Genomic DNA, 17,937 nt, shown 5'->3' with positions numbered 1-17,937 from the left:
AATGGACAAAGCGCTGAGCTTTTTTACAGCGCAACGTCTTATGAAAACCCTGTACTGCTTGTAACTAATTGAGTCTCTGGTTGCTCCCAATATTGAAATAAAGACCTTACTCAGGTGAGAACTCTCTCTTGTGGCTTCCTTGATAGTTATATTTCCATGACACCGGTTTTAATGTCTGTAGATTGTATCTTATTTTTATTTTTTGTTTTGTTTCATGTTCATATTATGTGTTTTCACCCAGTTGACTCCAGTTAATAACAGTTCACCCAGTTAATAGCCACTTTTTATGCGCGAAAAACGGGTGATCTTTCTATCTCGTGATCAGCTTAGTATCTTTCTGTAAGTTTTTTTCTTCTTAATTAAACGTTTAAAATACATGAATTTCATAAAGACAACACACGTTTCGAACAGAAAAAAATCATATTCTGTTCTCTTCCTGGTATGTATAACAGATCAGCAGGTCTTATTTTCCCAATTGCTTTTTTCCACTGTATTTATCATAATGGCTAGCCAATGTCCTCTCTTAGCTAGGTAATGTTACTTGTGGATGTGCTTCTGCGTTGCGTAGAAGCACATGTATCCATAGAAAGTGTATTATACTACTATTTGAGCTACAGTACATAAAAATAATTATATCGTTATTAATTTCTTTAGGTACGTGATTCCATATTATATTCCCTATTAATCAAATTCTAAAAGTATGCTTTTGTTTACTCCGATAACGAGCACATTCACAGAAAATGTGAATATCTTATGACTTTTCACAAAGTATATAAAGTTAAGATGGTCAGAAGGAGCATGTAAAAACGTTTCCGAAACGTGGTAAAATCTTACTACATGTAAGACTTTGATGCTTAAAATGTTTAGGAAGAAAGTGGAATACTGGTGTGTATTTTTTCTTTAAACTACCAATACCAGCCATATACAGTTTACACTATATGTTTATGTTCCTAAATTAATATAGTTTATGGTGGTGTATCGTGGTTGTAGAGGTTTGATGGGTTTACTGAGACAATTATTAATTGTAGCAGTAATCACGAGGTTGTTCTTTGTGGCTTTTAGAAAATCAATCGTCAGAACAACTAACAACGCACACACACGGGTTCAATACACGAGATACATTTATTAACATAAATTGTGCACCAAACATATACTAGTCTGCCTGGATACGAGCGGCAGACCTTACTGTGAGGGTTATCAATATACAAGGTATATAATCTCGAAGAGATGCAAACACAAAGATACACAACAGAGAATATATGTCAATATATATCATTCGGTTACCAAATCGCTAATCAGTGTTATTACCCACTGTTACTCTAAACTCGGAAGTAAATACATTACTCATGAATTAAATTGATAACAACTTTTTTTGAGGTACAACTGAATTCTCGAGACAGAATGTAGAACATGGGGTTTACTTATCCACTGTGTATGGATTTGGAATCTCCCGGCACGAACACCAAACCAGCTGACAAGCTCTGTTGCAGCCTCTGTTCCAGCAGTTGTCCAATGGGCGTTGTCCCGGCGTCCTCTGGCTACCAGTCTGAATCCATCAAGAAGACAGGAATTTTAATATCGCACTGCCGTCTTGTGTACAAAATATTTGTTCAGCTCTAACGTCTGTGTGCGTTGACAAGGCATCTCAAAAGGAGGTATTAAATAAGAAAATGATCCTTTCTGTTACCATTCCTGTGGTTGGAGCGTTGTTTCACCCTTTTACGTTCTACAATATTTACAGACAAGGTTTTATCACTGGAGTTGTACAGAAGAAGTGTGCATCAGTCCATGAAAATCATCAGTACTGCTGTTTTTCTATGCATAGTTTAATCAAGAGCACTTAAAAGATGCAAAAGATGGATTGTGGTCTGTGAGCACCTGCACATCTTCAAAAGTTCTCTATGTCACGGGTGTAGCTTAGTGGTAGAGTGCTTGTCTTACATGTATGAGGTCCCAGGTTCAATCCCTAGCATCTTCAAGTGCTTTATGTTACTGTGCTCACATCGCAGTCTTCTGTCGAGTGAGAACTCTTTGCTCGTGTTCATAGAGAGCCAGGTTTACACAATTAAACTCGAAGTGCTACAGTGTTCTCTGCAGTTTTAGATGTACCTCCAAAGCATTTAGTTCTGTTAACTACCAAAGAATGTGAACTAATTTAAAGTCACATTCAGGAAATCCAGAGAACGTCTTCACACTTGTCGTGGCTGTTGCAGAAAAACCTCACCCGGGATTTCCTGAGAGATCATTCACCGAGCGAGTCCTCCCTCTGGATTCCGCACTGAGCTGAAAGCTGCGCGAATTCCTCACTGCGTGTCCTGTACTGTGTAGCACAGTGACAAGAACGCCTTGAGTTTTTTTCCGTATGTGAAGGAAAATGCAAAAGAGCATGAAAAGTGTTGATGGTATAAAATATCCATGGTACAACTCGAGAAAGAACTGACGGACAAAACAATGACATTTGATGATTACAAGAGAAACACAACCATCCGAACATGGGCTTGGATCCTGAACGCTTGTGTTAAAAGACAAAGCAAAGGATATAACCTGTAAATGTCTTCATGTCTTACAGTTTATGAAATAACACAATTTCTTCCTTTCTTAATAATTTCTTACTATTGATAGATGCTTTTTTGAATTTTAACAGAATCACAATTACAGACATTTGGGGTTAAACTGTTATTCACATATTCTAACGAAGAGAAACGTTAGTGTCTTCCGGTATGTGAGCCCATTTCTCAAATAAGAAAAGAATAAGTTATATAAATTGAATTATTCTATTTTGTAGGCTTGCATAGTCTTATTCATATTTCAGTTAAACCTTTTCTTCTGTAGTAATTTCACTTGATATTATATTAGTCCTGATTTACAATTTTTGGACATGGTTCATCTTAAATAATTTGTAATTAGTTTCAGTTTTGGAAAATCGCGCCCAGAAGCTACTAAAACTGGTAATGTTTGCATAATGTGTAATGCAATAGTAGCATTTTGGGTGGGAAAACAAAAGGTATTTCTTGGTATGAATCCCAACACTTCATAAGCGGTGTTCGAGGATTTCTCGCTTCAGATAAAGCTGTCAATACATCACAGATTTTTACTCAATCAATATCAGCAGTGTTATCGCTACCGAACACAAAATATAGATCCTGGCAATACTTCGTGAGATCTTCGTAAGAAAATCCAAAAAAGTACAGAAGCAATAAACGCTTTTTTTGGATCAAGAAGAGGATAATTATGAGACTCAAAATATCCCTGTCTTTTCTTTTTTCGAGGACAAATGGATTATTGAGGTGTAAAGATGGGTTCAAAACCAAAATCATCTGCTATTGCTGCTGTTTCTTTGATAGTTTCTTCAAATCCTTCAATTGATCATTGATTTAGAGGAATAATATTATACAAATTGTGGTTTTCTGTGAATTGCCAATTTTATTGTAATTACATCTTCGTTTACAGATGTCTTGCATGTATCACAAGGTATAATAGTCGCCGTGTGTCCTCAGCTAAAATGTTTTAAAAAGTACGACAAAAGTACAATATGCTTAACAACATTTATGGTTATATCTATATTAAAATGAAGGTAAATATACCAAGATATTAAAAAACAATTGTACAGTCCTAATCTCATAATGCTTGTGAAGTTTTCCAATAAATCCGAACTGTAATTTTGAAATATTATTGCTGAGAATGCGAAGAGAATACAAAGATCAAAATCAATGAGTGAAAATACAAAAGTAGTTCATTAAACTGAGTTTCTTCCCTGAAATGATTTGATTTGCTTGCAAAGTACTAAGCAGCTTTGAACGGATCACGGGAATCAAATATACAGATGGGTTCAGAGTGTGCTTTCCAACTTTTGTGTAACATTTTCCTTTGATAGGGCAGAGTTGTCTTCACAATCTGGGTTACATAAAAAGGAGTGACGTCAGTACAAAACAGCTTTCCTTCTTGGGGAACAACGGTTGTGTTCCATATTTCTAACTATTTTGGTTTCAAGATCTCAATTTAGTGTGAAACATAAAACCACCCTTTTGGTTAACAACTGAGCCACAAAGACTCATGTACATCTTAACACTCCTCGGTCTCAGTGAAAGTAATACACTCCGTAAAATTTCCAGAGATTCATTTATTTTTAAAGGAAAATCACCAACAGCGGCCGAGATCTACTGGAGTTTTTCATTCTATACTGCGATTTCTGAAGGGTACCCTGTGAAAATATGAGTTTTGACGAGAAGGGATGGACATATAAGGCTTGGGGAATTAAACTTTAAGGTGAAGACTGCGGGTTCAGTTGACTCCGATATACTTTGAAAATTAACTTCGGGATTTAGAGTCAGACATGCTACCGTTGCACCATGGGGTACTTAATTAAAAAAAATAGAAAAACAGTCAGTGTTCCTGGATCTGTTATCAAGAACAACACCTGCACAAGAGCTGCGCAGGAAGAATAAAATATGGTCTGAGATGAAGAGACTCTCTTCGGAAGAGCGGCGCTCTTCACAGGAGAATTTTTTGTGAAGCTGATTTGTCTCCTTTGGGGAATTCAAAACAGCTGAGAGCTGTGACCTTGTGGCACAAAGGTAGCATGTCTGACTCCACATCAGAAGGCTGTGTGTTCAAATTATGTCGAGGTCTGCTTTTAGTTTTTCAGGTTCTGCTCGTCCTGAACACAGAATTCACACCATGTAGTTGAGTTCTATCTGTACACCACATAGATAATCTAAACAAAATAGAGCCCTACTGGACATACAGTTAGGATCTCCCACAGCGAATACCCTTGAACACAAGAGAGAAGGCACAGTTCACATCTGCGAAACATCACATCCGTCTTTAGAGACAGCTACATCAGAGAATGGAATCCCGGAAGTTTCAAATAATTTCTTTGAATACAGGTTCAAGCAAACCTGAAAGTTAGGGAGTTTCTGGACACTTTTGTTTTATTAAAAAGTGTCTGAAGCCTGAAAATGTAATTTGAAAAAAAAAAACGCTATTGGACATTAGCAGGTACTTTTTGTAACGATTTGCTATTTCATGCTGGAAAACAAAGGAAACAGACCCAATGTTTGCTTTCAGGTGCGGTTCATTACATAATAGACATCTATTACTGAGGAGCTTGAATAAAATTTACATGAGCCAGGTAGAAGTCGAACCTACAATCTTATGATCCAACATCAGATGCGTTATTTATTAAACTGCTGGTATTTCACATAACCTGAATTCCCCAATAGTGTGCTCAGCGTTGCTACTAGTAATATACTGCCCCGTCTAAAATTTCAAAGTGAGAAACGTGTGTTTTCTGATTTTTTATGAGTTTTAAAATATAATCTCTTTAAATCAGACAAAGGCTTTATGTTCCGCACTGAAATTCCAATTGATTGAGAATTCAAAGAAAGACTGTTTTCTTCCACAACACCGTATAATTATCACATCCACCAGACTCTCCAACTTCTCCAGACCTTGCTGGGTGAGCATTCGCTCCGATAAATTAGGTCACGTATCATGTTAAATCACTTCTCCTCAACACAACATTTCCTGGTACACGTTTTCTCTATGAAAAAAAGACATTTTTCCCTTGCATGATTTCTCGTTTTTTATCAAAGCGTACAGAAAGAAAAAAGAAGAAGAAATAGTGTTGCAAAAGAACTCTGTCGCCCTTGGGAAATGTCAACGCATTGGACATGAAAAATGCCCAATAAAAGCCATTTCTCTTCGTTTCTTAGTGTCGGGGCTGCTACTGTATGTAAAAGAGGCAATTTGCTCTGAGAGCAGGTTCAACACTTTCTGAACGCAGATGTCTCAGAGCAGTGTGTCCAAGTAGCTGGAAAAGGTGACAGTCATCCTGTCACCGTAGCTTAGTTGGTTAAAGCGCTTCTCAATTAAACAAAAGAACCTATGCTCAAATCCCAGCTGTGTATTTCTTCCTATCTTGTAGTACAGAACGTACCATTTTGGGCAATCACAAAGGGCTTGACTTTGTTAAATGCATGTGTTCATTTCCTTTCTGGAAAACTTGTTTTTGATTAAATTCACACAGCTTGCGAAACATGAAATTCAGTTTTTGGTTATCAGTGCAGAAGAAATATTACCGGCTGGCAAAAAGAACGGTAAGATATTTTTTTTTTTATTCGAGAAAATACTCCACCAGTCAGTCTCTGTGGCACAATCGGTTAGCGTGTTCGGCTGTTATCCAAAAGGTTGGTGGTTCAAGTCCACCCAGGGTCGGGTTTCTTTTGCGATGTAAACATTGTTTTCGCATCGGTCGATTGGATTTCTCAGCTAAATCACAGCCATTTTAATATTTGTAGGAAATGCGATTGTTCAACACGTGTCAAAAATGTCCAATAATGCCCAACATCGCAACTCCCCAGAAAACCATATTCACCCAAGAAAAATGATCGTCGAATCATCATTTATACTCCCGTCACATCCTCTGCTGAAATATTTTAAAAATACAATGCAGATTTGTTTGAGAACTTGACAAGCATTGTTTTGTTAGCACTGTGCAGTTGGATTTTGATATTTTGACATATTTACCTTAATTTTAAACTGTAAATACTGTACAATCTATTGTAATTGTGTTGTAATATTAAAATATGTTAGCTGAGGATGCAAAGGGGTGAAAGGGAAAGGTCAGAGGGTACAGTAACAACAAGGTTAGGATTGGTGGAGGTGGTAGGGGTGTTGATGGTTTTTCTCTGTAGAGGATGATTGAGTTTTTTATCGTTCTCTGAAGTGAGAAACTGGAAGAGTTGGGAGTTGAGAGATCTGATGAGGTTAGTTATAAAAGGAAGTTGATGTGGAGCTGTTAGCTGTAAGAATTCCTTAATGTCTTTGATGTTGTCATCAAAGATAAACTGCAGTAAGCAAAGATAAAAAGAAAATTATCTTTGCATACTGCCCTGTCTTTCTAACAACTGAAGAAGGCATGGAATAACCTTTTACTTGTTACTTTGCAGCCTACGCATGCCGACGCAGCTACAGTATAGTTCTGCAAGTCCATCTAAAATAACTTTGTTAATATATGCAGGTGATAAATTAACGTGTCTGAGTATCTTTTCCAGCTTTACTGAATTACATCAACTTGCCCACCGAGGATTAGCGTACCTCCGTTGCCCGAGTAACGTGACGCCTGTGAATGACGTGTAAAGAGCGCATTCTATACCTAGTGGAGACGGACAACGTTTCCAGCGCTGGGTTTCAGGGGCTTTCCCAACCTCTCCTCGACCTTTAAACGCCTTACATAGTAAATTTACATTATCCTGTAATATGAATTTCCCTAACAGAAAAAAAAAATGTAACAGAAGAAACTCTCGTAAGGTTAAATTCCCCCCCCCACGATTACAACCTCCGATTAAACTGCTGCCTGGCCGGTGTACGCGTCGCCAGTCCGCTCCGGCTCCGCAGGAGACGGGCTGTCAAACCCGAGACGGGAATCCGGGTCCGGGCTGCCCCACGGGTGAGTGAACCGCCGTCCTCTCCGGGCTTAGTCCGGACGGAAGCTCAGTAGTACCTAGTGCCCTGTTCACTAACTGCTGTAGGGTACGAGAGGTCGGCGGTGACTAAACACTCCGCCTGCAGGGAGAGGGACGGGACGGAGACGGTTATTCTCTTCTGGCAGTTTATTTTAACTGTCACATTTCCACCGTCTCTCTCTCTCTTTCATTTTCGTCCTGCTCTCTCCCGTTTCCTCGTCACATGGCCGCCGCATGGCCAGTCAGAGAACAAGGAAACGCGTGTATCATCATCGTAAACCTGTTCAGAGACGGAAGTAGAGAGCTCTCTTTAACTTAAAAATATTTTAAACTGCATAACCGAATAAAACAATGACAACGGCCCAGGGCATAAACGCGCACCAGTTTCTGACGCGTAGGCGGACTTCAGAGGCGCCTGACTCCTTTTGTCGTTGAACCGACTTCTGTCTTCATTACTTCGGAGTTTCACTCCTACTTCGTATCAGAAATAAATAACTTTCCACACGACTTTACAGGAAGCTGGAAACAACAGGTTCGAGAAGTGATATTTACATGTCTCTATATATAATACTTTCCGTACAAATAAAAGGTATAGATGTCTGGGGGAGGCTCAGTGGTTGTTATTCCTGCCCTGGGATCAGTTCAGAACCTGGGGTGCTGTCTGTGTGGAGTTCTGAACTGTGTTTGTGGGGGTTTCCTCCTGGTGCTCCAGTTTCCTCCCAGTCCAGAGACAGGCTGGGGGGTTAATTGACTTCTTGGTGTGTGTGTATATGTGTGTGTCCTGTGATGGACTGGTGCTCCGTCCAGGGTGTGTGTGTGTCCTGTGATGGACTGGTGCCCTGTCCAGGGTGTGTGTGTGTGTATGTGTGTGTCCTGTGATGGACTGGTGCCCTGTCCAGGGTGTGTGTGTGTATGTGTGTGTCCTGTGATGGACTGGTGTCCTGTCCAGGGTGTGTGAGTGTGTGTGTCCTGTGATGGACTGGTGCCCTGTCTAGGGTGTGTGTGTATGTCGTGTGATGGACTGGTGCCCCGTCCAGGGTGTGTGTGTGTCCTGTGATGGACTGGTGCCCTGTCCAGGGTGTGTGTATGTGTGTGTCCTGTGATGGACTGGTGTCCTGTCCAGGGTGTGTGAGTGTGTGTGTCCTGTGATGGACTGGTGTCCTGTCCAGGGTGTGTGTGTGTGTGTGTGTGTGTGTGTGTGTGTGTCCTGTGATGGACTGGTGTCCTGTGCAGGGTGTGTGAGTGAGTGTGTCCTGTGATGGACTGGTGTCCTGTCCAGGGTGGGTGTGGGTGTGGGTGTGTGTGTGTGTGTGTGTGTGTGTGTGTGTGTGTGTGTGTGTGTGTGTGTGTGTGTGTGTGTGTGTCCTGTGATGGACTGGTGTCCTGTCCAGGGTGTGTGAGTGTGTGTGTCCTGTGATGGACTGGTGTCCTGTCCAGGGTGTGTGTGTGTCCTGTGATGGACTGGTGCCCTGTCCAGGGTGTGTGTATGTGTGTGTCCTGTGATGGACTGGTGTCCCGTCCAGGGTGTGTGAGTGTGTGTGTCCTGTGATGGACTGGTGTGTGAGTGTGTGTGTCCTGTGATGGACTGGTGTCCTGTCCAGGGTGTGTGTATGTGTGTGTCCTGTGATGGACTGGTGTGTGAGTGTGTGTGTCCTGTGATGGACTGGTGTCCTGTCCAGGGTGTGGGTGTGTGTGTGTGTGTGTGTGTGTGTGTGTGTGTGTGTGTGTGTGTGTGTGTGTGTGTGTCCTGTGATGGACTGGTGTCCTGTCCAGGGTGTGTGAGTGTGTGTGTCCTGTGATGGACTGCTGTCCTGTCCAGGGTGAACCCTGCCTTGTGCCTGTTGCTTGCTGGGATAGACTCCAGCTCCCCCCTGTGACCCTGGACTGGATACAGCTGTTAGAAAATGGATGTCACTGTCCCCGGTCTCTTTGTGTGTGTCAGTGTCCCCGGTCTCTCTATGTGTGTCACTGTCCCCAGTCTCTGTGTGTGTGTGTCACTGTCCTTGGTCTCTCTGTGTGTGTCACTGTCCCTGGTCTCTCTGTCTGTGTCAGTGTCCTCGGTCTCTCTCTCCAGATGCGCTCCAGAGGTGGCAAGGCTGTAGACTGGAGGATGATGGGAGTGTGGCTCTGTTTGATCACTACAGCTTCAATGGACAAGACTTCCTGTCCTTTGAGGTGGACAACATGACCTGGAGAGCAAGTTCCCTGGAGGCAGAGGGCACTCAAAGGGACTGGAACCAGAACAAGATTAAAAACCAGTATACCAGATTCTTCCTGGAGACTGACTGTATGGAAACACTGAAGAGATTCCTGCAGTACAGAAAGAAACACAAAAACCACACAAAGGTGAGACAGAGAGATATCAGATACAATATGAGACAAATGCACCTAGAAGCTCTACACAAGAAGTTCCCCCATGTGCAGAGGAGTGGGTGGCACAGTGCAGTTTCTGGGGTGCTGTCTGTGTGGAGTTTGCATGTTCACCTCATGTTTGTGTGGGTTTCCTTCCACTTGCTGGTGGGTAAATTGGCTTATGGGAAATTGGCTCGTGTGTGAGTGTGTGTCTGTGTCTGTGTGAATGTGAAGCTTGTGTGATCCTGTGTGAATATGACGTGTCTGCAGTGCTCTAGTTCTACTGTGATCTCCTTTCTTAGCCTGAGGAACAGACAAAGAGAAAATGTGTTTGATTTGTATAATTGTCTAATACTGACATGTTTTGGTTGTAAAGGTTTGCAGAAAGGAGCCACACAATATTTTGTCTGTGCAGCGATGTCGCCTCACCTTGCACAGTGTCCACACTAATTCTCAGTGTGTTAACATTGCTTCCGGTCTCCCTCTCAGTCTCTCCTCAGGTGTTTGTCTCTTCCGAGCATCTGGGAGACACACAGAGCTGTTCCCTGTCCTGTCTGGTCACTGGGGCTTCAGTCCTAGAGTCATAGAGGTCAGTTTGTCCAGGCCTGGAGAGACCGAGGGAGAGGACGTGTGGTCCAGTGGGCTCAGACCCAATGGAGACAGCTGAGGAAGAGTGTGGAGATCTGAGAGAGTAAGATCGAGGAATACAGCTGTACTGTCACTCATCACAGCTCCAACCACAGCGTCACGCTGAGCTGGGGTAAGTGTCTGGAGCAGATCAGTGTGTGTTATACTATATCACACACGGGGGTGAGAGTGGAGCAGATCAGTGTGTATTATACTGTATCACACACTGGGGTGAGTCTGGAGCAGATCAGTGTGTATTATACTGTATCACATACAGGGGTGATACAGGAGCAGATCAGTGTGTATTATACTATATCACACACGGGTGAGTCTGGAGCAGATCAGTGTGTATTATACTGTATCACACACTGGGGTGAGTCTGGAGCAGATCAGTGTGTATTATACTGTATCACACACAGGTGAGTCTGGAGCAGATCAGTGTGTATTATACTGTATCACACACTAGGGTGATAACAGAGTCACATTATTTTTGTTATGCAGCAGGTAACGTCTGAAACTTTTCTTGTCTCTATAACAGATTATGCCGCATGTCTGAACTCTAACCACCTGGATTCCAGACTGCATGTCAGGGTGATTCTGGCACTTCTGTGTGTGATGGCAGCAGGGGCTGTAGTCATCTTGCACCAGAAGAAGCTGTGCTGTGTGCCATTTTTACCACTGTCTTCACAAAGTCTTTTCACAGACCCCAGCTTGCTCTCCATGAGACACACAGACAGGGAGAGAAGCTGGGGGTCAGAGTGCAGGGTCAGCCATTGTACAGCACCCCTGGAGCAGTTGGGGTTAAGGGCCTTGCTCAGGGGCCCAAAGGAGTAGGATTCCTCTGCCGGCCGCAGATTTTTAAAAAAGATTTTAAGATTTTTAAAGTACGCAGGCTGGATAGCCAGTAGCCATATCACCCTGCAACTCGCAACTGGTCAGTACTTGGATGGGAGACCTCCTGGGAAAGCTGAGGTACTGCTGGGAGAGGTGTTAGTGTGGCCAGCAGGGGGCGCTCACCCTGCAGTCTGTGTGGGTCCTAATGCCCCAGTATAGTGATGGGGACACTAGACTGTAAACAGGCGCCGTCCTTCGGATGAGACGTAAAACCGAGGTCCTGACTCTCTGTTGTCATCAACAATCCCAGGGTGTTTCTCGAAAAGAGTAGGGGTGTTTCCCCAGTGTCCTGGTCTAATCCCCCCCTGGTCTTTACCAGTCATAGCCTCCTAATTATCCCCATCTCTGAACTGGCTTCATCCCTCTGCTCTCCTCCCCACTGAGAGCTGCTGTGTGCTAAGCGGACTGGAGTATCATCCAGGTGGGGCTGGAGGGGATCCCCATTAACCTGTAAAGTGCTTTGAGTGGAGTGTCCAGAAAAGCACTATATAAATGTAAGGGATTATTATTAATTTTTATTATTAAGCTGTTTAAGATGGCAACACACTTCAGGCGCATGGAACATGAATGCTGGACACGAATATTAATAAGCTTCCAATGACAACACCACAGAGCAAGAACACGTTTGAGCTGAAAGATGTATATTTCACATTGAAACCGCAGGAAGTCTGATTACAGAGTAATTATGTGGTGAATGTTTCTACCACCCTGGGGGTGTCAAAGCATGGTGTTGTAGTCCTAGATGGTGATGCATTTTTTAAAACTCTGTTTGCTTTTGGACATCCACTTTGTAGGAAGAGATTTAGTTCGAGTTTGCTTTTTATTTTATTTTATAGAAATTGGCCTGTCTCATTATTGTCCAGTGCTTCAGGTTAAGGAGCTAGAATTGTGTTAAGGAGCCTCTGAGACTCCTTATTTGATATATATGGAGTACCCGGGGGACAGCTCTGTGGCTCAGTGGTTTTGCTTGGCTGCCTCGTACTGCAGAGGCCCCGGGTTCAATTCCAGACCCAGAGTGCTGTCGGGGTGGAGTCTGCATATTCTTCCGTGTGTGTGTGTCCCTTATTGGACTAGCAGGGTACACCACTATCCATCCTGGATGCATGTACATGATCTCACAAAAGACTTGAACGCGGGTGCCTTGTGCTTCCATTGGATGACAGAGGAGCTACGACCAAGATGATTACACAGTACCTAGTTTGGATGATGTCTTACGCTCATGAAAGTCGACTGCAGTTCCAGATATTGAGCAGGTATATTCAAGATTTATACAACCCTGACAGCCTCGATCCTTTCTTGACAGCCTTGTTAGGAGCAAAGGCAATTACTGCTATGTTTAATTACTCTGGTGACCGACACCAAGCTGCATGGTCACTATAATCCACTATTTATTCCATACATGCCAGCGTGATTAAGTAGCACTATAACCCTGAGTATGCACAGATATATACAGTATGTCTCCTTCAAGAAGTTCCTTGAAGTATGTTCCTTTTAAATCATTAATACTACACTTTCTTATATTGATTAAATGAAATGGTCTGAGACACATGTTTGAAAAGTTTAAAATAGGCATGAGGGCGTTATCTACAATACAGTATTTCTAAATGTAAGAATGTGAGAGTTGTGTGGACCTTATCTTTTTTTTACCTTGTTTAGTCTTTTTTTTGGTCAAGTGCAATTGTATTACAGTATGTAGCCCCTGACGGTGTTATTGGTGTTATATGTTATATGTACTCTTGTTTGTACGGTATAAATTTTTGCTGTTGCAATAAAAAAAAACGAAAGTCGTGCATAGCAACGGTCACTAAGGAAGTGCGGCTTAATCCCGGAATTCCGGTGTCCGTGCAGTAGAGGGAGACACTCCCTCCGCTCTCACAGTGGATCAGCTGTCACCCTGCTCACAAGGGGGTGGAGGGGATCCCCATTAACCTGTAAAGAGCTTTGAGTGGAGAGTCCACAAAAGCGCTATATAAGTGTAAGCAATTATTATTATTTATAACAAATCAAATTACTTAAGAACATATGAAACGTTAATGATACCAATAGACAATTCAGCTTATTAGAGCTCAGTGTTTGTTCTGTACACATGTACTTATAATACATGGAATAATTTACAAAGATCCCACTACGTCCCCCTGTGTAGAATAGATGTTCATAATCTGTTTAGTCTATTGTTAGTCTCTAAACTGTCAAAATTGAAAATCTGACGTTTAATCATATTCCACTTACTGTAAGTCCACCTGTTCTGATCTGTGGTTTCAATGTCATCAACCATCAACTAACCAACCATTTTTATTCTCCTTAAAACTTTTGAAATCCAACTTTTGAGCAGCTGGTCAGAAAGTCAAGTTGCCCAGTAAGGCTGATCGAATGTTCCCTTCCAAACATACGTGAGAGGAAAAATACACCAGTGATTGCCAAAGCAAACAATTCTCAAAAAGTATTTCCTTGGACCTGAATACTACTACTACATTTAAATGTGATAATATATATATATATATTCATTAAACAACTCTCAATGCATTTTCACTGTACTGAGACCAGACCTTGATGTTTAAACAGAGAACCACTCATAGAGAAAATATTATACTATATCCATATATATTGAACCTTAATATAAATGCTACGGTATTTGACGCTTGCATTATTCTTAGACGTCGGTCTGTCGCCAGTGGCCAGTCGCCAGTGTTTCACAGAGGAATCCTGTGCAGACTGATCCTCCGACACTCAGTCTCCCATAGGGTGGCACTGCCCTGTGGAGCAAAGACATCACCGATGAAGTTCCTGGCGTTCAGAATGCGCGTCGCCAAGGCTGTGCTGCTTAAGCATCTCACCATCTTCCTCCTCGTCTTTCGAGAACACCACGCCATTGTCCTCCTGGCCCCAGTGCAGGCTGGTGTTGCCCAATTCGGTGTGCCTGGACAGCTCTCTCGTCACCTGTGGAGGGGACAGTACCACAGCAGCCCGGGTCAGAAATCAGGGCCCGGTACGTCTTCCTGAACGAGAGCCGCGGTCTTGTCGCGGCAGGGAGGACGCGATCGCCTGGCGAAACAGGGAAGCAGCAGCAGACAGCGCCTGTGGTGGGTGATAGTGGTCTGTAGTGGGAGGTGGCAGCTGGAGTGAGCGCTCTGGAAAACGTGGGACGTAGTGGGATTCAAAGTTGCAGAACGAAGCAGGGAGGCAGCCAGAGAGGTGACGTCGAAAGCAAGCAAAGCCCGGAGCCGATAGATACCCAAGCGAAGCAGCTAAGAGACGAGGTCGAGGCGAGAAATCTTGGACGCCAAGGAGCAAACACAAGGGCAATCCAAGAGCAAGGTCGAGGGAAACGGGGTCAAAGAATCAAGGAAAACTTGACTAAGGAACACAAAGGCTCAAGCCTGAACTCCCTAACACTGAGCGAGTGGAGGGCTGACTGTGAGCAGGTGGAACTGATCTTCCACCCGATTGCACTGTCATGGCAACCAGGTGACTGACAGGTGGCCACGTCGGTTGCTGTGGTTACTCGGAAGGGTCTTTGAGCAATCCAACGTGAGCAGGCATGATACAATAAACAAAGCCAGCAAGGGAAAGGTCAGCGCTTCGATATAACTGCAACTATGATCTCCAGTATTCTCTCTCTTATATTCTAGTTTAAAGCCCTTATTAACTCTATAACTCTACCCTGCACTTTTGGGCCTATTCATATCCTCCCTTAATTCAAAATGCCAAAAGGAAGATAATAGTAATTTCTTCTGTTTGTTTTGTATTGCGTTTATTAATCACTTCCACTCCCCAGTTTATAAATACTCCCAGTCTGTCCACAGCTCTGCGCTAATCTTCTCTTGCTCCCCTCCCTCCATCCTATCTTGACCCTTGCAACTGCCTCCCTGGCTCATTCTTCACAAATGATTTCCCCAGCCAGGTGAGGTAACACTACAATAATAAGTACACTATCCCTTTATATTCATCTGATTGTTTCCTGAATTCCTAAAATGCTGCTTTTTAACCAAAGAAAATCCCCAATAATGATTCATATTGGTAGGAACCCAATGCGTGCAATGTGTGACAACCATTATGATTGAGTGTATTTCTGATTTCTGTATAACAAAGCAATGTGTGGCTCATTATGCATAGCATTGACTGGATGATCTTTTTTGTCTACTGCAGCTCCAACAGTATGATTTGCTTAGTTTCTTCTTTACGAGGAGCCTGGAATATCGCAAGCCACCTATGCACACTGACACAATCTAGTAGTCGATTTCCTATACCTGGACCAGAAGCCACTCTTTAACATCTGGGTCATTAGGATTCACTTCCGAGTCCATTAATATCCTTACTCTCAGCACCACTCTCTTCCCTGTGGAGGAAAGGATGAAAACAGCATAGAAGACAAAAAAAGAGGCAAACCCCATTCTGAAGTAGCATTAAGTGATTCACCCTGCCTGGTCTGAGGGACAGTTATATGGTCAAGGACGTCAAAACATCACTTACAATATTACAAAAGACTGGTGCTCTGAAGGTGGCTCCAGAGTCTATCCCAGCAAGCAACAGGTGCAAGGCAGGGTTAACCCTGGCAGTAATGCCAGTCCGTCACAGGGCACACACCACAGCTCATTTTCCCAGGAGCCGATTCAAAACCTACCAGCATGTCTTCGTACTGCAGGTGAAAACCCACGCAAAGACAAGGAGAACATTCAAACTCCATGCAGACAACAGCCCAGATACTGAACCCAGAGCTCAGGCACTACGAGGCAGCAATGCTAACCACTGCACCCAGTGCACCCTGGGACCGACTCTGGGCCACCACAAGTGCGAACTGGACAAGCGGTCGTGGAATAGCAAAGTGAAGGCGACGTTCCCCGCAAGGTTACCCCCATAAGGCTGTCGAAGTGGCACCGCGATAACTTACCACTGTAGCAGAAGAAAGCGTAGGTGGTGTTGCAATTATAGTCATTCCAGGAGCCTCTCGCACTCCCCTGAAGATTCACGGCGCCACAGCTCTCGATGCCGCAATAATTGTTGGGCTCGCCCACGTGCCAGGGGCGGAAAGTGGAGACGTCCCCATCGGACCACTTCCAGGGCTCGGTGAACAGTCCGATCCAGACCTCCCTGCCTCCGGCCGTAACTCTTACTAACTCATTCTCGCTCTGGCTCCTCACCCGGGTCAGGTCGGTGTAATGTTCTCTGCAAAACGTCAGGGCTTCTGTCCAGTTCTTGGCCTCAGCCACCAGGAAGTATTGATCGGCTGCGCCTTCCCCCCCTGAAGAAGTGAACCCCAGTCAGTAGTCGGGTTGAGGGTCGCGGAGCAGCCTCGGCAAGCAACAGGCAGGATACCACCTGGATGGGACGCCAGTCCACTGCACGGAGGCACAAGCACCGCATACAGTCACACCAGGGCCAAACATTCCCAGCAGCCAATTCACTCACCAGAGCGTCTTTGGACTGTGGGAGGACACTGGAGCACCTGGAGGAAACCCCCACGCACAAGGGGAGAACATGCAAACTCCACCTCGCCACCCCAGGATTTGAACCCAGGGCCCCGGTGCCGCCATCCCATCAGCCCAAGAGCCACTCAAAGGATTCAATTCCGAGAACAATGGGGAATTTCATAAGGAGGAATTACTCGTACTCCCAAGCCCCCCCCTCCCTCCACCACCTTCACATGCAGTAGTCGCGTGAGAAAGACCGTAAAAGGCCGTAAAAGACTCAGGGGCCATTTACCTTGATAGCAAACGGAATAGCTCGTGAAACTGCAAGGGCGATCTGCCCACAACCCGCCGCCGACCATCGCCACGCAGTTCTCCTTGCCGCCGTAGTTGTTTGGTTCTCCCGCACGCCATCTGGTAAAAGCAGACCTCCCCACGCCGTAGAGGTAGCCCCCCCCGAGGGACCACTGCCACAGGTCCCAGACATAGTACAGGCCGGTCCAGGCGCAGCCCGTGACCGGCTCGGTGGTGGCAAGGAGCTGCTCCAGGTCGGCTGGCCCACTCACGGTAGCCATGTCCGTGTACTGGCCCCTGCAGTACGCCCGAGCCCCCGCCCACGTCCTGCGCTTGCTCACGAAGTGGTAGCGGTGAGGTGAGACCAACTCCCAGAGGCCTGAAACACAGGAGGCAGGGTTGAGGCTTAGGAGCAGGGGTGACCAGCTCGCGATGCCTGGCCAAGCCTGCGCACGACGTGCCAACGCGTCGGAGAAGCAAATCCGGTCGGGGAATGGCCCGGCACTTCTCAACCCGACATTTGTGGCTGTCGTTTTGAGTGGTTTTGATTTCAAATGGGTCTGCCAATGCACTGTGAAGTGGCACAGGGGCTTTAGGACTGCAGTTTCTCAGCGTTGGGACGCTGGGTTCAGCTCCGCTTCTGGTCTGGTTTGTATATTCGACACTGTGCTCACGCTGGGTTTCCTCTAGGGTGCTCCAGTCTGCTCCCCAGTCGAAAGGCATGCTGGTATGTTCACTGACGTCTTGGAGAGTTAGTGCCAGTGTGATGGAGTACCACTCCTTGTGCCTGCTGTTTACTGGAATAAGCTCTGGCTGTCCCACCACCCTGAACTGCATGAGGTGGAACAGGTGGGAGGATGGAATATCATATAATCAAGAGCACCGCTGATGTCAAAGTC

The 17,937-nt window shown here is 44.5% G+C and overlaps 1 protein-coding gene and 1 long non-coding RNA gene across 3 annotated transcripts; one reads left to right on the top strand and one right to left on the bottom strand.

The window, feature by feature from the left end:
* Positions 1-7,124: 7,124 nt before the first annotated feature.
* On the top strand, positions 7,125-13,133 carry LOC148666709 (uncharacterized). 2 transcript variants are annotated; one of them, XR_015936960.1, is made up of 4 exons: positions 7,125-7,450; positions 9,541-9,812; positions 10,308-10,578; positions 10,984-13,133. It is a non-coding gene; the product is annotated as an uncharacterized LOC148666709 (long non-coding RNA). The 2 variants fall into 2 exon arrangements; XR_015936961.1 differs by having other exon boundaries at positions 7,126-7,450; positions 9,611-9,812.
* Positions 13,134-14,066: 933 nt separating this feature from the next.
* Positions 14,067-17,761, bottom strand: LOC148666708 (C-type mannose receptor 2-like). The gene is made up of 6 exons (XM_088632923.1): positions 17,713-17,761; positions 17,040-17,564; positions 16,228-16,578; positions 15,587-15,675; positions 14,174-14,276; positions 14,067-14,092 (listed from the first exon to the last, which is right to left on the bottom strand). The coding sequence occupies exons 1-6, from the start codon at positions 17,759-17,761 to the stop codon at positions 14,067-14,069; spliced, it is 1,143 nt and encodes a 380-aa protein (XP_088489049.1).
* Positions 17,762-17,937: the final 176 nt, after the last annotated feature.

The sequence above is a fragment of the Lepisosteus platostomus genome, chromosome 5 (assembly GCF_059453375.1).
Source record: "Lepisosteus platostomus isolate fLepPlt1 chromosome 5, fLepPlt1.hap1, whole genome shotgun sequence".
In the NCBI taxonomy this organism is placed as follows: Eukaryota; Metazoa; Chordata; class Actinopteri; order Semionotiformes; family Lepisosteidae; genus Lepisosteus; species Lepisosteus platostomus.
Note: the sequence above shows the minus strand (reverse complement) of the source record. Positions and strands in the feature narration are given on the sequence as shown.

Bases quoted from the DNA above. Each gene is read 5' to 3' on its own strand.
- LOC148666708 (XM_088632923.1), bottom strand. From the start codon at position 17,761: ATGCCTTTCGACTGGGGAGCAGACTGGAGCACCCTAGAGGAAACCCAG. The intron at 14,277-15,586 runs GTATAGGAAATC...TCCCCTCCACAG, and splicing joins AAGAGTGGCTTCTGGTCCAG to GTGACGAGAGAGCTGTCCAG. The intron at 14,093-14,173 runs GTGAGATGCTTA...TTTGCTCCACAG, and splicing joins GAAAGACGAGGAGGAAGATG to GGCAGTGCCACCCTATGGGA.